The sequence below is a fragment of the Lampetra planeri genome, unplaced genomic scaffold (genome assembly GCF_965212315.1).
Source record: "Lampetra planeri unplaced genomic scaffold, kcLamPlan1.2.h2 scaffold_1193, whole genome shotgun sequence".
Taxonomy (NCBI): Eukaryota; Metazoa; Chordata; class Hyperoartia; order Petromyzontiformes; family Petromyzontidae; genus Lampetra; species Lampetra planeri.
The window spans coordinates 1-23,042 of NW_027613908.1; the positions used below are offsets into that span (position 1 = coordinate 1).

The 23,042-nt window shown below is 45.5% G+C and overlaps 1 protein-coding gene across 1 annotated transcript in view; it reads right to left on the reverse strand.

The window, feature by feature from the left end:
* Positions 1–557: 557 nt before the first annotated feature.
* LOC144738860 (centrosomal protein of 290 kDa-like) overlaps positions 558–23,042 on the reverse strand; it is a gene marked incomplete at its 3' end in the record, with an annotated part of 28,011 nt that continues 5,526 nt past the window's right edge. The window contains 32 exon segments of the mRNA XM_078621854.1: positions 558–779; positions 2,432–2,569; positions 3,526–3,730; positions 5,724–5,923; positions 6,439–6,546; positions 7,522–7,791; positions 8,128–8,225; positions 8,228–8,261; positions 8,345–8,443; positions 8,653–8,661; positions 9,229–9,393; positions 10,115–10,498; positions 10,500–10,571; positions 11,527–11,638; positions 12,165–12,286; positions 12,288–12,317; positions 12,903–13,052; positions 13,054–13,109; positions 13,833–13,944; positions 14,024–14,197; positions 14,269–14,499; positions 16,957–17,059; positions 17,881–17,996; positions 18,070–18,219; positions 18,526–18,681; positions 19,264–19,379; positions 19,547–19,622; positions 20,935–21,026; positions 21,413–21,479; positions 21,550–21,650; positions 21,743–21,905; positions 22,742–22,908. Coding sequence (XP_078477980.1) covers positions 558–779; positions 2,432–2,569; positions 3,526–3,730; positions 5,724–5,923; positions 6,439–6,546; positions 7,522–7,791; positions 8,128–8,225; positions 8,228–8,261; positions 8,345–8,443; positions 8,653–8,661; positions 9,229–9,393; positions 10,115–10,498; positions 10,500–10,571; positions 11,527–11,638; positions 12,165–12,286; positions 12,288–12,317; positions 12,903–13,052; positions 13,054–13,109; positions 13,833–13,944; positions 14,024–14,197; positions 14,269–14,499; positions 16,957–17,059; positions 17,881–17,996; positions 18,070–18,219; positions 18,526–18,681; positions 19,264–19,379; positions 19,547–19,622; positions 20,935–21,026; positions 21,413–21,479; positions 21,550–21,650; positions 21,743–21,905; positions 22,742–22,908 — 4,298 coding nt within the window.

The following is a 23,042-nucleotide window of genomic DNA, read 5'->3' on the forward strand; positions in this document are numbered from 1 at the left end:
AAAGAGTGTATTTTTTTTGTCTGGAGCCAAACGGGAGCCCACAATCTTGAGCTGTTTGTCAAAGTTCTCTTTATTCCTGAGGCTCCCACACTCTCCTCACTCTAGCTTTCTCTCTGGAATGTCAATGATTGTGTATGGGGGGACCTTTGACCCTGACTGTTCGCAGGCCTAGGTCACACCTGGACCGCGCACACACCGTCGGGACCGGGTCGATACCCTGAACGCGTGGATGTATTTTTGTGTCGGTCGAGTGAGATTTGGCCGAGATATGAGCTCTTCTAGTGCGCTCCCATTCATTATCTACGGCAAAAATCGTACACAAAAACGTTAATGTTTTGCAAACCGTGGTCGCCATGACGTGACGAAGTCATAGCACACCGATCGGGATCGAGCCGGTCAAAACAACGCGTCTGATTACATACATGAGTCTGCCAACGGCCAACGGCAGACCCACAAATGACAAATATCAATGACAAATATCCCGGTAAGATTCGGACTTTGTGTAGTGTGTAAATCTTTCAGAACAGTGACCGAAGTGAGCTGGTGCTGATAAGAACCTGAAGGGCGCTGCTGAGCCTCTTCACTTGCTGCTTGAGCTCGTGAAGTTCATGCTCTCTTTCCTCCTTTTCGTCTTGCAGGCGCCTCTGAGTCTTCTGCGTCCTCTGGAGGTCCTGGCTCAGGACGTCTGCTTCCTCCCTCAGGGCGTTCTCCCTGGCTCTGGCCGCGCGAGCGGACTCCTTCGCAGCTTGCAGCTCTTCGTTAAGGCCTTGCACGCGAGCCTGATAGGAGAATTTGAGGTCATTTAGACGTAGATTGGGGGGAAAACGTCTCCTGTCATGAACAAACCTCATTCGCGTGAGCTGAAACCCACATGACGATTGGTTTGAACAGAACACAAAAAGCATAATGACAATCATCTGAACCAAACAGTTTATTTATTTGACTACTCGTCTCAACCTTCAAGTCAGCCATCCTGACATGAGACAGAGCAGTGAGAAGACAACGCAGACACTCGTTCTCCCACACACCCTGCTTCTGGAAGGAGGCAAACGTGACCTTGGGTTGTTTGTTCGAGTGGAGACATTCATGGAAATTCACTTTATTGTGTTCTATGTGGTGATTTACAGCTGATGGTGATTATCTACAGTTTTACATATTTTATCACCCTGATTTATCTATTTATTTATGTCTGATATTTTCCTCATTCTCATCCCTCATGATTTGAATTATTCCATTACCTACTTAGATTTTATTTGATCTTCTTCGAACCTATCTATCTATCTAATAATAATGATAAAAGAGCAATCATGAAAAACTATTTGAGGTGAAGAGGAGTGGGAAGAGGTATGACCTCATCTGACCTGTGTGCCACCAGCAGCTGGTTTGAACATATTCAGAAATCAAACATTTGAATCAGATTTGAATCAAATGTTTGGCAGTGAAACCTGCCTCCACGTCCTTTTTTCACCCCTCTCACTCGCTGGCTGGGGGGCACACAGATCCCACACGTCAATCAACACCACCCACTTTGTAGTCTGACACCCGCGGTCAGATGTGCTGCTTTCATGTGGATGTTGAGATGAAAGGCTGCGGTCAAAACGTGCTGCTGCACGCCGCTGAACACATTAACACACTTTAACTCCCTGAGCGACTGAACCATCTTTTTACTGAATCGATTCTACTGATTCAGTACACCTAAAAGAACTGCTTTGCCTGTCTCTCATGGTGCTTTTCCACTCCACAGTTCCAGTTCGACTCAGGTTTGACTTCTGTTGTGTCGCTGTGTCCTTGGACAAGACTCTGCACCCGCAAGAATGCCCGGTAAGAATGTGAGTGAATGTCTGATGGTCGAAAGAGGCCGTTAGCAGCCATGTCAATCAGCCAATCAGAGGACAGCCCTCTGTCTGTAGTACTAGTACTAGTACTCCAAAGTATGTTAGCTAATCCAAAAGTATGCTAGCTCGAATGTATTGGTGATTACCGTTGGTGTTAAAGGGTTAAAACAAGACGTTTAAACCCATCCAGCTCATATCACACACATGATTCAAAATGAGGAGCCAAGCAAACACCACGGGAACAGAACCCCTCAACGAAAGAAGGAGGTGAATAGAACAGATTACATAAGATAAAGTAAATAAAGAAGATCAAATAAAATCAATCTCAGTAGGTAACTGAATAAGAAATGTATAAAACTGTCAAAGATAAACAGCAGTAAATAATAAGAATGAGGGAGGAGGAGTTATTATTCATGCTCAAATATGCCGGCGCGAGTGAAGCGCTGGGGAAACATTGATGTTAACAGGTTAAAAAGTTCAACAAAGTTGTAAAATCAAGAAAAGACCAACCAGGACTTCAGAGACGTTTGATTACAGTTTACATGAAAACAGAACTGAAAACGTCTATGAGGCGCCAACGACTGCAGGGGTCCCACCTTCAGATCTTTGGTGTGCTTGTCGATCAACACCTGTACGTTGAGGCTCTCCTCTCTCTGGGCGGCACTGGCGACGACCTGCTTTTCCGCCGCCGCCGTCATTTCTGCCCGCAGCTCCAGCAGAGCTTTGCTGAGAGCCTGAGGAAACACAGCACAAAGACCCGACCAACACGGTGAGTGAAGACCCACTCTGCTCCCCCAATGACGGGGCAGGAGTGAGATATTGGTTGTTCTTTTTTTTTAATTCTTGTCAAAGATGAGAGATTTTTTGAATTTTTTGTGATGTAACAAATATACCAATATACCAAAAAAAAAAAAAAATCACCTGGAGGTGGTCAGAATACAGACATACTGGAAACATCTCTGAACGGGACATTCACAACTTTTTGAGTTATTTTGCCAACAAATAATCAAACAAACAGATAGATAGATAGATTGCCGGCATTGGTGGAGGTGATGACAGTGACAATATAAACTTTAAAACAATAAGAGGAGGAAATCACAGATAAACTGAATGGTGGACAGGAAAAATGAAGGAAATCAACAGGGGAAATCCCATTTAAAAAACTTTAAAAAAAATTAAAATAACAGATGATTCAGATTAAATTATAATTTGTCAGGCTGATGAAGAATGTCATATCTACTACCGTAACAAGATCAGATCCAGATTACGGATTTGTTAGTCAGTCAAATTTCTACATTGAAAATCCCATTGACGACACATAGCTGTCAATGGGTGAAAGTGTCTGATTTCTTTGACATTTGGCTGGTTATTGTAGTACACTATCCCCCATAATTCCACCAAGTTTCATCTGGATCCAATTCGATTCTGAATCTGACAGCTGAAAAACATTCGGCCATCTTCAAAAGCCATTCCTGATGTGAATTTCTAGTGTCCTGCTTGGCGGAGATCAGTGGTTTTTGAGTTAAAACTGAATTCATGGTTACCGGAGCTGTTTGTGGAACATTGATAGATAGAACATAGAGATAAATTAGTTGTGTGGAGGTGTGTGTGTGTGTGTGTGTGGGGCGGGTGCTGAGGGCACCAACCGGCTAGATGCGGCCCTGCGAACATGCAACAGGAGGTGAAAGACCTTGAGCTGTTTCTCCTTCTGGGCGAGTTGAGCTTTCAGACGCTCCACCAGGTTCTTCATTGAGTTGCTGGGGGAGCGGACGTTGGCCTCCCTCTGGGCTGCCAGCTCTGACTGGAGGAAGTTCACCTCCTTCTGCAACTGGATCCTCTGGTCCTCGGCGTCGCTCGTCAGGGCTTTCAGCTGAGCGGCCTGAGCCTCCTCCAGCCTGGGTCAGACAGACGCTTTCATCGACAGTAGTTTTCACCGTTTTATGTTGTTGCATGAAAGAAATTCACTGATTCATTTTTTGTTACTGCTTGTCTATGTTGGGGTGGAGTGGGTGGGGGGTGGGGGAGGGGGGGTCGCTTTGAAAATGATGGAAACGCACTACAGGGGAAACTCAAAAAAATTTGAATATCATGGAAAATAGTAGTTCCCCAGGCTCCGAGCTGGAGTACCAGGAGGAAAACACATATCCCAATGCGGACAACGTGCGACCACTAACATGTGATGTCTGCAGAAAGCTGATTGGTCCCTGAGGAGAGAGGGACGTCCTGAACCCTCAACACGAGAATCACGTTGACGTTGAACGTCTCGTGACGAGCCGAGCTGAAACCGTGTTGAGGAAACAAAAAAAAATAAATCAGGACACTCCGAAGAAGTTGAGAAACGGAGGCGTGCGGCAACTTGAAGACGCCGTGGGACATACAGCGACGGACAGAAATGAGATTGACACGTTTGGGCCAAAATGGTGGGAGCCAGTTGGAGTCAACCCAGGACATTCTTTCTTTGTTGCAACAGAAGAGTTGTGTGCCTGGCAGTACATCAGCAGCGCTGACACAGACTAATCACTTCCTGTTTACTCCTGTAAACACTTCTTAAGTCATGTGATGAGGGTTAGGGATAGCAGCAGGTGTGACATTAACCCTTTATAGGTCGAGAAACCATACCAGAAACCATTGTTTTCTTTGTTTTCTTGTTATACTTTATACTTTAGAAGTATATACTATACAAATGTCAACATTTATGAATAGATTTTTCTAGAAAATGTGTTACTGTTTTACTGTCCTCTGTTGTCTGAAACAATACCAGATATGGAAACGTAATTTATTTGATTTGTTAAAAATAACAACACGAAATAGTTATAAAAGTGAAAAAGTTCCCCGTGTAGGGTTAAAATCATAACGCTCGGTGCAGTTTTCCCGCGTCCACGTGACGTTAACACCTGCGGTGGGATATTTTGTGTTTTCTGTTCGGCAGCCCATTGCTGGCAGAAACATATGGTGGAGGATTATGTCAGCAGGAAGACGTGGCTGCAGACGACGGGTTTACAAGTGGATGAGTTTGAAACGTCACTGAGCGACGGCGCTGACCGGTGTCCCACTGCACTTGTGAACTATGTAATCTGCTTTGCCTCAGCAGCTTATGAATCCTTCACGTCCCTGTGGTTTAGTAGCTTGAACGCTGTTAAAATGATCCTGTTCCTGCTGGTGATGGGAAAACTTCTTTTGAATCATTAGAATCCGTTCAAGGCCCCTGGTTCGCTTCCTAACCTAGGATCTTTCTATGTGGAGTTTGCATGCTCTCCCTGTGTCTGCGTGGGTTCTCTCCGGGTACTCCAGCTTCCTCCCACCTCCAAAAGCAGGCTGAGGTTAATTGGTCACTCTAAATTGTCCTCAGGGGTGAGTGTGTGTGTGAGTGGTTGTCTGTCTTTCATGTGGCCCTGCGATGAGCTGGCGACTTGTCCAGGGTGTACCTCGCCTTTCGCCCGTTGACAGCTGGGATCGGCTCCAGCACACCCGAGACCCGTAACCGGAAAATGAATGAATGAATGAATCCGTTCAGTAAAAAGATTTGTTCACCAGATCTTATTTTTTCTTTATCTTTTTGTGTGTTTTATCTGACTTTGTTGTATTTCATCTAATCATTTTGTAATTTAACATATTTTTGGGGGGGGTATTTTATCTTTCTTTTGCCTTTATTTCTCTTTTTTTAAACTTGCAACCTCTTGTAGAAAACATCATTGTACTTATAAAATACATGTTCTGTATGTTCTGGAGATGGAACTTAACTGCGTCGTTCTAATGTGGCAAAGAACTGGAACATTCCTTTAGCTCTATTATTGTATGTCCTATTTGATTATTGTCAGTCTACATGTTCAAGAATCGGATTTGATTCCTCTGAATAATAACTGCGGTTTAAACAATGATGACATTTACTTTGACATCTCATCGGCGTGTTTCTTAGCCTGGGTTTCCACGGCGACCCGCTCTCGCTCGAGCTCGGCAGCGGTCAGCTTCAGCTTCTCCGTGATGGAGGAGATGGAAATGTCCTGCTCGGCCACCGTCTGCTCCAGCTCGGCCAAACGCTCCAGATGTTTGGACGTAGGCAGGCTGATGGTGGGCTTCTTCATCAGCTCCTGGATGGAAAGGAGACGAGGTCCTGATCAGAGGCAATCGCTGTGACACATGAGCCCAGGAAGTAATTTCAGCAGGGAGAGAGACAAGACCAGTCTAGGACCGAAGACTCATGGAGCAACGGAACGGTTCCAACAGCAGTGTCAGCGGTCTGAACGTTGACACTGCTGCTGGGGGGCGGTGGGGGGCTGTCTGTGGCTGGGTGACACAGACCTGCTACCAGGCATGCTAACTGTTGTAATCCTTGTTGTAATATGCTACATGCTATGCCAACAAAACCACAAATATTCAAGGATCAGAAGAGTTGAGTTCTCCAGTGGTTTGCTATGCTGTTCTGCTTTACGGCACCCGTTGCTGTGGAAACAACAGCAGTTTACGTGAATTGGTAGTGAGCGGTCACAGCTCGGAGCTTCAGTGTGAACTGGACTGTTGCTGAAACGTTCTGTTGCTGGTGGACACACAGAGTTGGGAGTTTTGCGCCGGAATCTTTGGTCTGGACTGAAGATAACTCATGTACCAATGCCGTCTGTCGGAATCGGTCCAGGGAGGTGTCAGAGGTCACGTCCAGCTTCTCATGCAACAGCTTCAGCTCCTCCTGGTGCCTGTGAATCATCTCCTCCTGATCCTGACACCGAAAAAAACACAACAACAATCAATCAGCCTTCGTTTATATGTTGTTAATTGAACACTTTCTTGCATGAATTCTTATAATAACTCAGCAATATTTTATTTCTCTGTTTTTAACGCAACTTGATGTTACAATTTTAATTTCTTTAGTTATGAATTAACTTAATCAGCTCCAGATGTTGCTGCTTGATTCGTTCATCTGCATGCTGTCGCGGTGTAGCTGTGCGTGGACTTACCACAGAGTGTGTTGGTGACACTAACAACTAGGAAAGCAGCTCGTATCCACCCATCCAGAATCCAGATTGGATCCAGATGGAATTATGGGGGATAGTGTTCCACAATAACCAGCCAATCAGATCAATGAAATCAGACGCTCTCACCGATTCTTGGTCAGTTATGTGTTGTCAATGGGCTTTTCGATGTTACAAATGTAGAACTTTGACTGTCTGACAAATCCGTAAACTGGATCCCATCTTCACGAAACTTGTCAGGATAGTAGATATGACCATTCTACATCCGCCTCACATATTGCAAGGTGAATCGGAACCAAACGTTATTTTTAGCAATTTTTCTATTTCCTAAATGGGATTTCCCATTTTAACTTTCTGGATTTTTCCTGTCCGCCATTTCTATCTCATCCAAATATAATTTTGTAACATGATCATGGAGCCCACCCCCAATGCCTGTATGAGATTTCCGACCAATTGGTGAAAGAACTGAGTGAGGTATGATTTTTTTTTTTAAATCTCGTCAATGGTGACTAAGAGCTATGTATAGGAATTTTTTGTGAGGTGACAAACATACTGATTTTCCCCAACAAAGAATCACCTGGAGGTGTCAGAATACGGACACACTGGAAACATTTCACAACTTTTACTGGTATTCTGCAGACAGATGAACACACAAACACCTGCTATGTTGTAAAGGAACTGGAAGGCGTTCCACGGACGTCCAGTCCTCGGTGCCAGCGTACCTGTCGGGCTTGTGTCAGCTGCTCCTGGTACCTCCTCAGCACAGCCTCCTTCTTGTCCAGCCGCCCCTGCAGGTCTTTGACGGTCTGATGAGCCAGCCTGAGCGCCGGCCGCCCATCGGCTTGACCCTCGTCGTGCTTGGTGAGGTCAGCGAGCAGACGCTCTCTGCTGGCGGTGGCCGGCAGGCGCAGACGCAGCTCGTTGATGACTCTGTCTCTGGATAGGACGTTCTGCTCGGCACGCCGAAGGGCTTCTTCTTTCTCCTTCAATCTCTGCATACGAGTGGGAGTTGGGTGTTAGACGCGCTTGATTTGGAAGACACATGACACAAATCTAAGACAGTAACTTGAATTCTGTGATACATAACTCATTACTCATCATTTGGTAGTAAGTTGCTTCCGTAAGCATGAGTTTTTTTCCGTCATGGTTTCAATTCACTGTTTCGAATGTGGTGGGGACATACGTTTCCATAATGAGGGGATATGTTGGGCGGCTGTGATCATCCTGACCTTTATGAATGTAAAGTCATGTTTGGACACGCCCACTATGTGTGATAGGTCGCCCAGTAGTTCTAACGGTGGTGAGACGGGGGTCTGTGAACAATGCACCTCCTCCAGATGCTTGCAGGTCACCCGAGTGTCCCCGATAGTGCGAAGGTGTTCTTTGACTTTGCTCGACGCCAACTCCAGCTGCTGAGCAACAGCAGACTCGGGTCTGGCAGCGTGCCGGATCCGTCTTCAAACTGAAACACGAAGAGACGCATCACAGCAACCGCCATGATTGATTTGGCCGTTTTTTTTTTTTTTTGTCTATTTACGGACAAACCTTCTCGCCACCACTCAGGACCTCACTCTGGTGCTTCTGGTGCTGGTCCAGCTGGCGCTCCAGCTCCACCTCCCGCTCGTCCCACACCAGCTGGCGCTCCTCTGGATCTTGACGAGGCAGAGACAAGAAGATCAGCGTTAACAATCCCGACTTGGTCTCCTGTCACTCAGGTGAGTCCCAGGACGTGATGTTTGGTACTTGGCCGCACGTTCACAAGAAGAATAAATACCACAGTCTTACACAAAGACAAATACTAGAAAAGGTACAAGGGAGTTTTGTTCTTCTTTTTGTGTTTTATCTACTTCTACTTCTAAATACTATTATTAAAATACATGCAAATTCTAAATTTGAACCAACTTATTCTTTTTTGTTGTAAAAAAATCAAAAGTCAATGAGGTTTATATATACGTATATACATACACAGATACATACATATATACATAGTACATACACAACAGTAACAAAAATAATAACAGCAACAACACTTTGGAGGCTATCAAATATGGTATCCCTGGCGATACATTTGTGCTAGCATACCGTAATTATGCAACCATTTGCTCAGAAACCCTTGGACGGTTCCTGAAATCTGAAAAGTGTCATCGGTTCCTGGAAGTTGACAACAGCCATGTTGCACAGCCATGTTGCTGTCATTACGGTAATCCCCCCTTGTTCCGGAGGCCGGCGAGTCACTACCATAGTGACAGAAACTTGGATGTGAAGTGAAACTTTCAGCTTTCAGGAACTGAACTGATAGCGCCAATACTCTTGTAATTACGGTACTATGGCGTACACTAGCGCTGTTGCATCGTCAGCGATACCGTCGGTGGTGACAGGTTCACCCGATCCAGGGAACGCCCCTCCACCCCGGACAGCTTTTCTCTCACCGTGTTTTGCTGCACGATCTCCTCCTCCAGCGACTGAATGGTTCGCTCCTGCTCCTCCACCAGGTTCTTCAGGTACCTGATCTCCTCCTTCTGCAGCGCCAGCTCCCGGCCCTTCCGCAGCTCCTGGAGGCGAGTGTCCTCCATCTTGTTGTGCCATTCAGTCACCTGTGTGAAATCGCACCAATAACAGATCATAGATGCTGTCGGTCTCTGATCAGGTCGTTGTCAACTACCGGGACCGATCAGAGGACGTCCCTCTGTCCGTAGGGACCGATCAGAGGACGTCCCTCTGTCCGTAGGGACCGATCAGAGGACGTCCCTCTGTCCGTAGGGACCGATCAGAGGGACGGCCCTCTGTCCGTAGGGACCAATCAGAGGACGGCCTTCTGTGATGTCACATGTTTAGCACAAGCTCAACAGAGGAGGAACCTGGTCGTACCAGGTACCAGGATCTATCGCCGGTGGAAGAGCAAAAAAGCAAAAAAAAAATCTTTTCTCATATAAATATAATTATTTCAGGAAAAGACAGGATTTTTATTTAGAAGGCTATTTTTAAAGGATATTTTTCCTTGCAGCTTGTGGACCTTTGATTTGATTAAGGTACTCCTGTTGTTCTACAGTGTCTATGTTGACATTCTAGTATATGAACAGCTGACCATGAACCGTTCATGAACCAGGTGAAAAAAAACCCATAATGATTTATTCATTTGATTATGTTCCCTGAAACAGCCGGTTTTCAATAACTACTTGTGACGTGTCATATTTGGTTTGACATTGACTGAACACATTTGCTCTCACTTTGTGGAAAAAAACATCTGGATATATATATGGATAGATATAAATATATAAGACAGGAATTTTGGTCCACATCGCCCCGCCCTCTGACCTTCTGGGCTCCCTTCACGTCTTTCAGCGTGGTGATGAGCTCCTCCAGCCCTCGAAGCCTCAGCTCCAGCTCCTCCGTTCTGGCCTCCGCCCTCCTGCTCTCCTCCACCGCCTTCTTCCTCTCCTGCTGCGCTCTGGCTTTGTCGTCCAGGAGGCCCAGCATGGTCGCGGAGAACTTCTCTTGCTGCTTGAGCGGCAGTGCCCCGGCAAACTGCCTGCGCAGCGATTGGACCGTCTGCCGCAGGTGCTTGCAGCGGTTCCTGCCCTCCTGGCGGGCCAGGAACAGAGCGTGCTCGCCGGCGTCCAGCCGCTGCTCGGCACGCAGCTTGTAGGCCTCCAGCTGCTGGACGTGAGCTGTGGCGACCTGCAGCTTCCCCAGAGCGGCCCGCCTCGCTGAGCTGCAGAGCCACCAGGTGCTGGTGCAGCTTGGCGATCAGCGCCTTCTCATCCGACTGCGACTGGGGGCAGAGATGGTTCCAGAACATCAGTAAAACTACGAATCAGTTCTTGCCCTACGAAGTAAAAAATCAGTCTGTGCAAAGTATATTCATTAAAAAACATGAATATAATAATAATAATCACAATACTACTAGTACTACTACTGCTTATAAACACTTCGAGTGATCAACTTTAACTCAACCCTTAACAAAGATGGTAGCGCCAGCGCTACATTAGCATACGCTGTCTGTGTTTGTTTTTGTGGGTCTCTGCAGAAGTGTTGGGGAGGGAGTGTTTTGTGGTGTATTTATGTTGCATGTTTTTATTTTGTAAAGCACTTTTTGCTGCGTTTTTAATGAATGACAGCTGAGTTTAATGGAATATCTACGTACTGTACATCTACACAGGCCATTTCCACCAACCATCACTCCCTGTTTTCTCATGCTACATTTTTGTTAGCTAATCATGTTGAAAGGTGAATAGTGATTAGAAAACCTTTGGCGCAATTATGCGTTTGCGCAGACGAAAACTGTTGATAAGAGAACCTATAAAACTGGAATTGTCTCGATGACCCCCAAGTTTTGAACAGTAGGAGCACCGAAATTATACTATTTGCCATCAGAAAACATCCATCTGTTCCCGTAAGCTGAGAACAGCCATTCGCTGTCATCACGGTAGTCCAATTTGCTCTTTTGCAAGAAGCCGGCAAGTCATGACTGTAATGACAGCAACTTACCTGTGAAGTACAACCTCTCAACTTTCAGGAACTGGTCGTCCTTTTTGTGATAGCGCAAATAGTTGTGTAATTAAGGTACTCTGCAGTATCTGCGAAGGTCCTCAGTCATCCAGGTCAACTCATCCCGGATGAGTGGTACAACATCTTCAAGCAAACTACACGTCCAACAAGGTGCTCCGAAGTACGCTAGCATGAATGTATCAGGCAGCGCTACCGTCGGTTACCGTCAGTGATCTTACCTGGTAGTCCAGGATCTGTCTCCTCAGAGCTTCTACTTCCTTTTCCCTGGACTGCTGTCTGGTCTGCAGAGCAGACGCCTGATTCATGGCGACATTCGCCACCTCCTGCAGCCTGATAGGAAAAAAAGAAACACAGATCAGAATTTGTTTGTAACATGATGTACGAACAGGACTTAGGACCTATCACTATATGAACTATTGAAACCTTAAACATATTTGCTGAGTTAGTATCTGATGTGTCCCGTTAAGAAGTATTTTTCACTTGGACACATATTTAGAATTTCGTGACAGTAAAATCAATTGGAAGTGACTCCAACTGGAATTTTTTAAAATTTCATCAGTGAATGAGATGAACATAGAATTTAATATGTTGTAGATATTTTTAACTGAGCTATAGTTCAGATCGTGTCCTGCTTCGTCTCTGTTCTTTCTCTTGTCTGTGACAAAAACCTACTGGAACTGTGTCGTGGAAAAGAACCAGGACTCAACTGACTCTACTATCGTCATCGTCGTCATAGCTTCATATCGTCATTATGAAAAAATAGTGGTACTGAATGAATGTTGACCAAAAGTGGTGGGTACACAACCCCCCGTCCCCACCGAAATCAACGCCTGTGGCCAGCGCACATCAAACGTACTTGGAAACCTCGATGCGAAGCTCAGCCTCGGCCTTCTGCAGCTCTGCGATCCTGGCCCGGTCGGCGTCGCTGACAGATTTACTGACGCTGTCTGCCAGCTCGTCCCTCAGATCGCGCTCCACCCCTCTGGGCCTCCGCGTTCATCTTGGTAAGCTGGAGAAAAACAGACAAATATTAGGCGTGCCCTTTGGGCAAAACATAGCCGTCTAATATTTTTTACAATATTATAATAATTATTATAATATTTATTACCACAACAACACCTATATTTATTGAATTAAAATGTACAGTATATATATATAATATATACATTTGTAAATTTCACCTGTGAGATCAAAATAAAGTATCTATCCATCTAGTATCTATATTTTACAGTGCAAGCAAGTGCTACAAGTAAAAGAAAACAGATAAAACAAAACAAAAAACAACTCAAGTCTTCAAAGTGAGGCTGCTGCTGTTCAAGGTGAAGGTGTAAAAGAGTGAAATTTTAGGTTGGTTCCATTTGAGATAATGACAAGCTGAGCTGTTTCACACAAAAAAAATGTAATTATGTAAGTTATTATAAACCTTTCAGTCATTCAGCCTCCAAATGCTGCATGCGTGCAGAGGAAATTTGTTTTCCTTAGAACTGTGGCCATCCGATGAAAGATCTTTGAGTGTGAAACTAGTTTTTGTACGTGAGCCAGGTAATCATTAAAAGGCTGACTGATCGATACCTTTCCTTACCAAACATCTTACCTCTGCAAACTTGGACTCCAGCTCTGAGTTGCGCTCCTCCACCTGCCTGAGGGAGTTCCTGGTGTGTTCATACATCTTGTGGGCATGCTCAGCTCTCTGGCGCTCATTCAGCTCCTTCATCTCCAGCGTGGTGATTCGCCGGGCGGTTGAAAACCCTCTCGCTGTTGACAAACCCCTTGTCTGCCTTCTCCATGCTGCGCTCGCCTCCTGAGATCAACACCGCAAAAGTACACAGACGGAGGCAAAGATGAAGTCAAGACCAAGACCAGAGCCTAGTAAGACCAAGTCAAGACAGAGACCAGAGTCTGCTGGGAAAATACCAAGACCAGAGCCTCCTGGGACAATATGAGACCAGACTATACTGAGAGCGAATCAAGACCAAGACCAGAGCCTACTAAGACCGAGTCAAAACAAAGACCAGAGTCTACTGGGACAATTCCAAGACCAGAGCCTACTGGGTCAATACTGAAACCAGACTATACTGAGAACGAATCAAGACAAAGACCAGAGCCTACTAAGACCGAGTCAAAACAAAGACCAGAGTCTACTGGGACAATTCCAAGACCAGAGCCTACTGGGTCAATACTGAAACCAGAGCCTGTTAAAACTCGTACTTAGACCAGGTCTACTAGAGCCTACTAAGACCAAGACAAGACCAATAATGAGACTAGAGCCTACTGACACGGAGTCAGGACAAAGACCAGAGCCTTCTAAGACGGAGACCAAAGCCTACTACGACTGAATTGAGACCAAAACCAGAGCCTACTAAGACAGAGTTGAGACTGAGACTAGAGCCTACAAAGAACAAGACCAAAGACGACTACGACCATGGTTTTTTAAGATAATGAGTGAATGTTTTTTGTTTTTTTTTAAAGTCATCGCTCTTTGTTTCTTTCATATTTCTATTGCTGGTCAGAGTGAGAAACGTACCGTCTGAGGTGGAGCTCTCCCACGTCTGCTCCAACGTGTGCAGCTTCTCCTTTGTGATCTCTAGCTCTTTCTTAACGGCAGATGTTTGCTCGCAGAGAGACTCGTTCTCATTCTGGAGGATAAAAGTCAGAAAAAGAGCCGATCATGTGGAGAAACGGGCAAACAGATGCTCAGCGAGCAGACGTCAGCACCTCCAGATGTTCCAGGTGGCTGGTTCTCTGGATGAGGAGGCTGTCCTTCTGCAGCAGGTCTCTGTATTTCACCGTCAGCTCAGTGTATTGTTTGTTTGCCCTCTCCAGGTCTGATGACGGCACGCTGTCGTCCAGGGCCTTCTGCAGCGCCGTCATCTTGTGAGCGGCCATTTCCTTCAAAAACACAACAGGAGGTCGATGTTGGGACACCTGACGCCACACCAACAGCGTTGTCTGTCCCGTACCTTGTATCTCTGCAGGTATCCGATCCTCTGCATGACCGACGTCTGCATGCGGCTGCTCTCGTCCTTCAGCTTCTCGTTTTCGCGCCGGACGTGCTGCTCCAGCTCCAGCAGGGTGGTGTACCGCCGCGTCAGCTTCTCCTCATTCACCTTCAACACCGTCATTTTCCGGAAAGCTTCACTCAGACGTTTCCTAATTTCCTCCGGGTCCTTCTGAAGGGTGTCCAGCAAATCCTAACGGGGGACCAAAGACATGTCATTAAATTTGAAGTGGGGTAAACTTTTTTTTTTTTTTTGCACCTGCTGCACAATGTGAACTTCATTGAAATTGTTGGGAAAGTTGTAACTGGTCCAACTTAGAAGTTCTGTTTTCCATTTGATTCCATTTGAAGTGTTGAATAAATGAGTTTCGGATGTTGCCATGTGTCAGTGTTCGAATCAACACTGACGACTGTCAAACTGAATCACAAAACACATCAAGCCACATCATTAGCATTCATTCACACACTAAGCCAACGTCCACACGGAGACAGAACCGGAATAGTTCTAAAATCATTCGTCCACACGGAATTGCCTCTACACAAATCCAGGGAAAACGCTGTAGTCCATCCCCCAGGTGGCGCTGTTATGCTGCCACAGAAATGCACAGAGAAATCACAGAGAAGATGACATGTGATGGATGTCATCACCTAATCCGTACAGGAGAGACAATCTGTTATAATTTGTTCTGTGCATGTGCGAAAATTATACTACTTCCGGTCACCGCCATTGTTTTACGTTTAGACACAATAACTTTTTCTTTAATCACTCTACACCCCTGAAATTGTCACAGTATTTCAGAAAAAAACATTAACAACACACAAGTTCAAAGTGTGTCAAAGCTAAAAAATACAGTAATTTGTATTTTATTACCTCAAAATGCATATCTAAAATGTCGTTGATAAAGGTTTGAGAATGTCATAAATTGTTTCGAAAGGAAATGGATGGAACACACACAGGAAGAAGAAGATGAGTGGAATGGAAAAGAAAGGAGACGAACAGATACATCACCCTCAACACGGTGAGCCGCCATTGGTTGTTGTTGATAGCCAGTTAGCATGAGGCTAAGGAGAGATGGAGCTATGACGTTCTGGTACAGTATGAGGTTACATCATTTGGTCCTTTTAATCTTCTTTCTTCTTCTCCTTTCGGCTTTGTCCCTTTTCAGGGGTTGCCACAGCGAATCATTGATTTCCATCTTTCCCTGTACTCCGTATCCTCTACTCTGACTCCAACTACCTCCATGTCCTCCCTCACTGCATCTATAAACCTCCTCTTTGGTCTTCCTCTCTGTCTCCTACCTGGCAACTCCATCTCTAACATTCTCCTACCAATGTATCCACTGTCCCTCCTCTGCACATGTCCAAACCATCTCAATCTAGCCTCTCTATCTTTTTCTCCTAACCTTCCTGTCTGTGTTGTCCCTCTGATGACCTCATTCCTAATCCTGTCCATCCTGGTCACTCCTAAAGAGAATCTCAGCATCTTTAACTCTGCCACCTCCAGCTCTGCCTCCTGTCTTCTGCCCTAGTGTCCCTAGTGTCTCTAAACCATACATCATAGCTGGTCTAACCACAGTCCTGTAAACCTTTCCCTTCACCTTAGCTGAAACTCTTCTATCACAAATCACTCCTGACACTTTTCTCCAGCTGTTCCACCCTGCCTGCACCCTATTCTTCACTTCTCTTCCACAGTCTCCACTACTCTGCACTGTTGATCCTAAGTACTTCAACTCCTGCACCTTCACCACCTCTGCTCCCTGTAACCTCACTTTTCCACTGGTCTCCCTTTCATTTATGCACATATACTCTGTCTTGCTACGACTGACCTTCATTCCTCTTCTCTCTAGAGCAAACCTCCACCTTTCTAGGTTCTCTTCCAACTGCTGCCTACTCTCACTACAGATCACAATGTCATCTGCAAACATCATAGTCCAGGGAGACTCTTGTCTGACCTCATCTGTCAACCTATCCATAACCAAAGCAAACAAGAAGGGGCTCAGGGCCGATCCTTGATGCAGTCCTACCTCTACCTTGAAGTCTTCTGTCCTTCCAACAACACACCTCACCACTGTTCTTCTACCTTCATACATGTCCTGCACCAAGCGAACATACTTCTCTGACACTCCTGACTTCCTCATACAAAACCACAATTCCTCTCTTGGCACCCTGTCATATGCCTTCTCTAAATCTACAAAAACACAATGCAGCTCCTTCCTACCTTCTCTGTACTTCTCCATCAGCATCCTCAGTGCAAATATTGCATCTGTGGTGCTCTTTCATTTGGTCCTTTTAATACTTACTGATAAATAACCTTGCCCTGCCTTGTCATGAAAGTGATATATTCATACAGTGACCTTTGACCTTTCAGCTGTGTATAAATGATTGATATAAATGGAGGTCATTGCAGACGGTAATTGGCCTACTACAGGCTAAAGGGGTCAGGAGGAGGATGATGGGTCATCAGTGGGAAAAGTTGGGTCGGGTCCCAACATGTGCGCTCATCAAAAGACTTTCACTAGTTCATCCCCTTGAGGCAATTTGTCTTCTGAGAATTCCCCATGGTCACACATGTACTGAGTAAATTTTTTTTTTCTAAAGCAGAGATTCTTAAAGTGTGTGTGTGTGTGTGTGTGTGTGTGTGCATACTCACATTGAACTCGTGTATTTTAACAGCGTCCACCTGCTTCTGCTCCTCCAGTTGGTATTTGGTCTGCACGAACGCCTCTTTCTCCTTCTGCCATTCGGCCTTCTCACTGCAGACAAGATGGCACCAGGCTCAGAAGCAGTCAGAGGACATTTAATGCCTGAGTCATGCTCAAACATCAAATGCCCTTTTCACAGAGACATAGAGTACGTAGAGCATGACCTAGGGTACGACGTGGGGTACGATGTGGGGTACGACGTAGGGTACGACGTAGGGTACGACGTAGGGTACGACGTAGGGTACGACGTGGGGTACGACGTGGGGTACGACGTGGGGTACGACGTGGGGTACGACGTAAGGTACGACGTAAGGTACAACCAAGGGTACGACGTAGGGTACGTCGGAGGGTACGACGTAGGGTACGACGTAGGGTACGTCGGAGGGTACGACGTAGGGTACGACGTTAGGATACAATGTAGGGTACGACGTTGGGATACAGTGTAGGGTATGGTGTAGGGTACGACAGAGTTCAATGTAAGGTACAATGTAGGGTATAATGTAGGATACAACGTAGGATACAGTGTAGGGTACTATGTAGGATACGTAGTGCACAATGTAGGTTTATGGTGCAGGGAACATCATAGGGTAGGGTGTAGTCAAGAAGATGGACTTCACATCGAAGTTCCTGTCATTACGGTAATGAGGCTTCTGGAACCTGAGAGAATGGGATTACCGTAATCATAGCAACATGGCTGTTATCAACTTCCAAGAACCGACATTTTCTCCTTCTCCTAGCTCCTTCTTCACACCAGGGACCGAGTGACACTTGTCAGCTTTCAGGAACCGTTTTTTTCTGAGCGCCGATAGCCACGTAATTATGGTACTCCAAAGTATGCTACCGTTGGTGTTGGAGGGTCAAAGTGAACACACCTCAGGTGTTCCTCGTACAGCAGCCCCTGCTGGTGGCTGAGAACAGCAAATTTCTCTTTGTATTCCTCCAGCGTCCCTGTGAGCGATGCCGTGCTTTTCTCCTGGTTCTCCAGCTCCTGACAAACACGACACAAATTTACTGACGGGCAGTTGTTTCCGGCACACTTTGCTCTCCGCTGGGACACTGACCTGAAGGAGATGAACGGCGTACTCGTTTAGGGAATGGATGACCTCGGCGCTGCTGGGCTCCAGGCCCTCTGGGAGGGTCAAAGGTCGGAAGACAAGCCCACCGCTGGCTGACTTCCTCAGCTGCTCCACTTCCCCCTGCAGCTGTCTCACCTGACCAGCAACACAGAGTCAGAGCAGTGAGCCGCTGACGGCACCTTGGTCCTCTGAGTTGAACCGGCTGGATATTTGAGTCATACCGTATGTTACAGGTAATGTGCATAGCTAGTTAAAAAAAAAACCTTAGCTAGCACTAACACTAACCCTAACCCATACAAGCCGGAAGGATGGGTTGTTTGCAAACTACCCATGTTTTCGGGTTACGTGCAAACAGCGTCACTGTTTCTACTAATCTGGACTGTCACGTGGACAGAGACCGTCGGACATGCTGCCGCACGACCTCAGTGTGAACACACAAACCGTTTCTTGGGCGTTGGCCAGCTGAGCGATCGTGCCGGTGGCCTCCTCCCGGGCCAGTTTCAGCTCCTGCCGCAGCTCCTCGTTCCTCCCCACCAGCTGATGGATTTGAGATTTGAGAGTGGAGGAGCGTACACTCGCGTCTTTGACGTCTCCGGCCTGTGATACGAGAGACAGTGGAAATCAAACCCCCTCCATTTGCGACATACATATTTCTCTTTGTTTATGTCGAAGGAAATGCAAATTCATGCTAAATTTTCATATGTTTTCATTTCTTTAATTATTCAATTATTAAAGACTTGTTTTTAGATAATTTTCACTCGAAATAAACAGAAAAATCTTCCAGTGGAGCCAAAGTTGTTGCTTATAATTAATAAAAAAAACACTTGTTCCTGGCAAACACCTGGAAATTTTTTTTTACTAGAAGGTTAGCTTGAAACAAGTAAAAATGGTCAAAAACACGTGAGGTTTTTCAGGTGATGTGTCGTATTTTAAGTGTAAAGATTTTTTTTTTAAAAAAGGAAAATTGGCATTTTGATTAGAAATAAGACAAACATATAATACGATTTAGAGTTTTTGCAGTGTGTGTTAGACACACGCAGGAGCAATGGTGTCGTCTTCACATTTATCAACAATGATGGTATTCTGGTTCCAGATGATGGTAAACGTTACCGATTCACCTGAACCCGTGGATCAGACCCGGCTGGAGCGCTGGAACCAATCGGTGATGAGGACACTTACGTGAGCAGTGCCGATGAGGGGGGAGTCCGGGGGGGCGTCCTGACCGACCCTCATGGCCTGGAGGACGTCTTTCAGCGCAGCCTCCAAGTCGCTTTTCACCTTTGACAGCTCGTCCACTTTGTGACGACACATGGGAGGAGAGTGCGGCGGTGAGGCCTCTGAGGTGTTTCAATCACTTCGTGAAAGGTTGAAAAAACACTACAACAATCCGGCGGGCGCCTGCTGAGTGAGTCGCACAGCTGGCACAACACATAAACGTCCACGCTCAAGTCAAAGTGCTTACGTTTGACCTGAAAGTGGGTCTTGTGAAGGTCAAGCTCCCTCTGCTTTTTGTCGAGTTCTCGGTGCAGGAGCTCGTTCTGCAAAGAACACACAACGCTTTTAACAGAAGCAGCAGCTTGTGTTTGTTTCTGGATTTCTGGGAGAAATAAGGACGGTTCGTGGAACAGATGTTGCGTGTCTTAAATCAATTAACTATGAAGCAACTTCCACTGAGGAGGGTGTATCTGTTTTTATTAAAATATTGTGTGTGAGAGAGAGACGAGGAATCTGCTTAAGCATGGTTAACGCTTTAATGCACAGGAGTCACTTCAGCTATCTATAACCCACACTGGCAACTCCTTCAAGATTATGAAAAAATGAATACATGCAAAACAAACTTAAATTATTAAAGCATTATTCAAAGAATATGTATTATTTCAATAATAACAATAATAATAATAATAATTAACACAATTACAAAAATACATATTCATGCATGGCAGGGTTAAATTAACCCTGGTGGTATCCGGCGCTACATTCACGCTAGCATACTTTGGAGTATCGTAATGAGGTGACTAGTTGAGCTTTGAACGTTTAAAGTTGAAAGTTGCTTTTAATTGTGGTAGTACTATTTGCTCTGTTGCTGGAAGCTGGCGAATCATTACCGGTAATGACTGCAACTTAGATGAGAGGTACAACTTTCTCAGCTTTTGCAAACTGTTTGACGTTTTCTGATAGCGCTAACAGACAAATAATTACAGTACTCCAAAGTACGCTAGCACAAATGTAGTGCCGGGGAAACCGCAGGTGTCAAAGGGTTCATTTAACTCTGTCATAAATGAACAATTTATTCATGTTATTTTGTTTTATTTTATGCAAATAGTTATCGTATTTTGCCATTTTTATTCTTTCTAATTATTAATTCTTTAATAATAAATATTCTTGAAATATTCTTGACTTAATCATTGATATTTAATAATAATTTTTTTTTTTTCCCAGCTCCGAACTAGACCATGATCCCAGGAGGACACAGGACTTCATGGGACACATTCAAACCCCAAATCAAATGGAAGCTGATAACCAGAGACAACGACCAACTTCAGGGAGAAACAGATCACATGTTAAAGTCCATTTCACGCAGTGTCACAACCTGAGGGACAATAGACCTGACAGCAGGACTGTGACAGTCATCTGCTCCTCCGCTCAGGCGATTCGCTGCGCAGACATGCATGTGCTTTCGGGGAGAAGTATTTGAAAACATCAGCTGGTGCATGAAAGCCGCTGTAACACGCTCATTTGCTGGATTAAAGCGCCTCTGTCTTTGTCACATCTTGAGGAGGACACACTTGATCTGAACCAGATGCAAAAATACAAACAACATGACAACATCGTTGGGTTCTGGGCGCTCACCTCTGCTCTGACGTCTTCGGCCCGGCTCTGTCTGAGAGGCCACGGTGGCGTCCTGTCCTCGTCATCCTCCTGCGAGACGGACTGCGGGGTCCCTGAGCACACACGATGGAGGAGACGCAGGAGTTCACAAACCAATCAATCACATGGACCTTTATTTCAAATCAAAGCAAATCATGCTTTATTGGTATGGCATTTTACAAAATAAAACACACACACACACACACACACACACACACAGTCTACTCGACAGTAGCTGTCAGTATGGTGTATAGGGGATAGGATAGGATAAAATAGGTCTAAAACATTTCAAACAAGGATTAAAAATTAGTATAGAAATATAGTAGAAATAAAAGAGTAAATGAAATCAGCTAAAGGAGTCTGAATGCTCCCCATGGGGTTTGTTTGAGGCCTGCTCAGGCGCGGCGGCCTTCTGCCTCAAGTGGCTGGTTTTATCTGAGAGGAGGACACAGGAACCCACCTCTGTCCTTGACCAAGGATCGGATGTGTTTCTTCATCTCCAGCCGTTCTTCTTCCAGACGTTCAATCTAAGAGCAGATGATGATCATTTCGCTTGTGAGACGTCGCTGTAACGAACGTGGTGTTGGATGTCTTTACCTCCTTGGTGAGAACGTGATTCTCTGCTTTGTACTGCCGTTGCCTGAGGACTTTGGCTCGCCTGAACTCAGTCAGATCCACTTCCTGTTTTGATTCCAATCCTTGAGGAAGGAAAAAGAAACATTTGTAAGGCTGGTATAAGTGGTGGTGGGATGCTTCAGGTCAGAGGCGGGAAAGTTCTTAAAAACCCCACCTAATTTTTCTCGGAAATCCTCATTTTCATCCATGAGATCGCTTATTCTCATCTCCAGTTCATTGATGTCTTTGGTCATGGCCTCCACATCCTGGTCCCTGACTCTAATTAGATTTTTACACTCCTTGATTTCTGCAATGGCTGATTCCAGACCGTAAGTTCCCTGGAAGAGAAAAAAACAGAGTTAGAAGAGAACTCATCTCTTGTTCGACGGGCTGTGAGTTCCAATAACGAAAAAAGATTCTAGGAGGAAACATGGGAGTGTGATTCATCGCAGTGGAAGACACACAACAGCTACGGTCACGTATCCTGAAACTTCTGTGGGCTCCTCAGGGGACGAGGACAGAGGCTACAGAGGGACATAACCGCAGGAGGCACAGCCAGCTGACACCCACAGAACACCCAGAGGACACCCAGAGGACACCCACAGGACACCCACAGGACACCCACAGGACACCCACAGGACACCCACAGGACACCCTCCCTGTACTTCAGAGACTAAAGTCCATCCAGACCACAGATTCCAGGCGCAACAACTTGCAACACGCAGCTACGTGTGTCCAGTTTCAACAGAACGTTCCAGGACAGTAGTAACTGTCATTTCCACAACAATCAATGTGTCAAAACAATGTTGTGAAGACAACAGGTTTCTTGAAAAGGATTTATCAGCGCATCGTTTTCTCCTGTCCAAACATTAGCATGTTTGTTAGCATATGTATTTATATTAAATTATACTATAAAAATTATATTTACCCTTTTCCTTTAAAAAATATATTTGTGTCCCATCCTCCAAAGATTTTTCTCTTTTCTTTTTTACCTTTGTTTTTAGCTGCTGTATCAGGTGAATTTCCTTCATGGGATGAATTCTATTCTATTCTATTCTATGTTTGGAGCCACATACGTCACACAGCTACACGTGGGTACCCGCCGCCAGCTCACCATACTGTCTATGTCTATTCTACTCTATTCTATGAAGCCACCAGCGTTTTGTCGACTCACAGTCTCGTACTCGTGCAGGCGGTTTGACGCTTCGATCAGAGCTTTGTCTTTTTCCTCGGCATGAGCTTCAGCGAGCTTGAAGCCGCGCTCAGCCTCCAGCGCTCTGCTCTCGGCAGCCTCCAGCTTCAGCTTCAGCTCCTCCACCTTCCTCTGGTGTGAAGGCATGCCTGGGACAGGGAAAAGAAGCAGAGGACAGTGAGACAACGGAGCTTCTTCTCGTTCCCCTGTAGACAAATGTAAAAAGAAAAAAATGCCATGCTTCTGTTATTATTAGTTCCCAGCTTTCAGGAACCGTCTGATG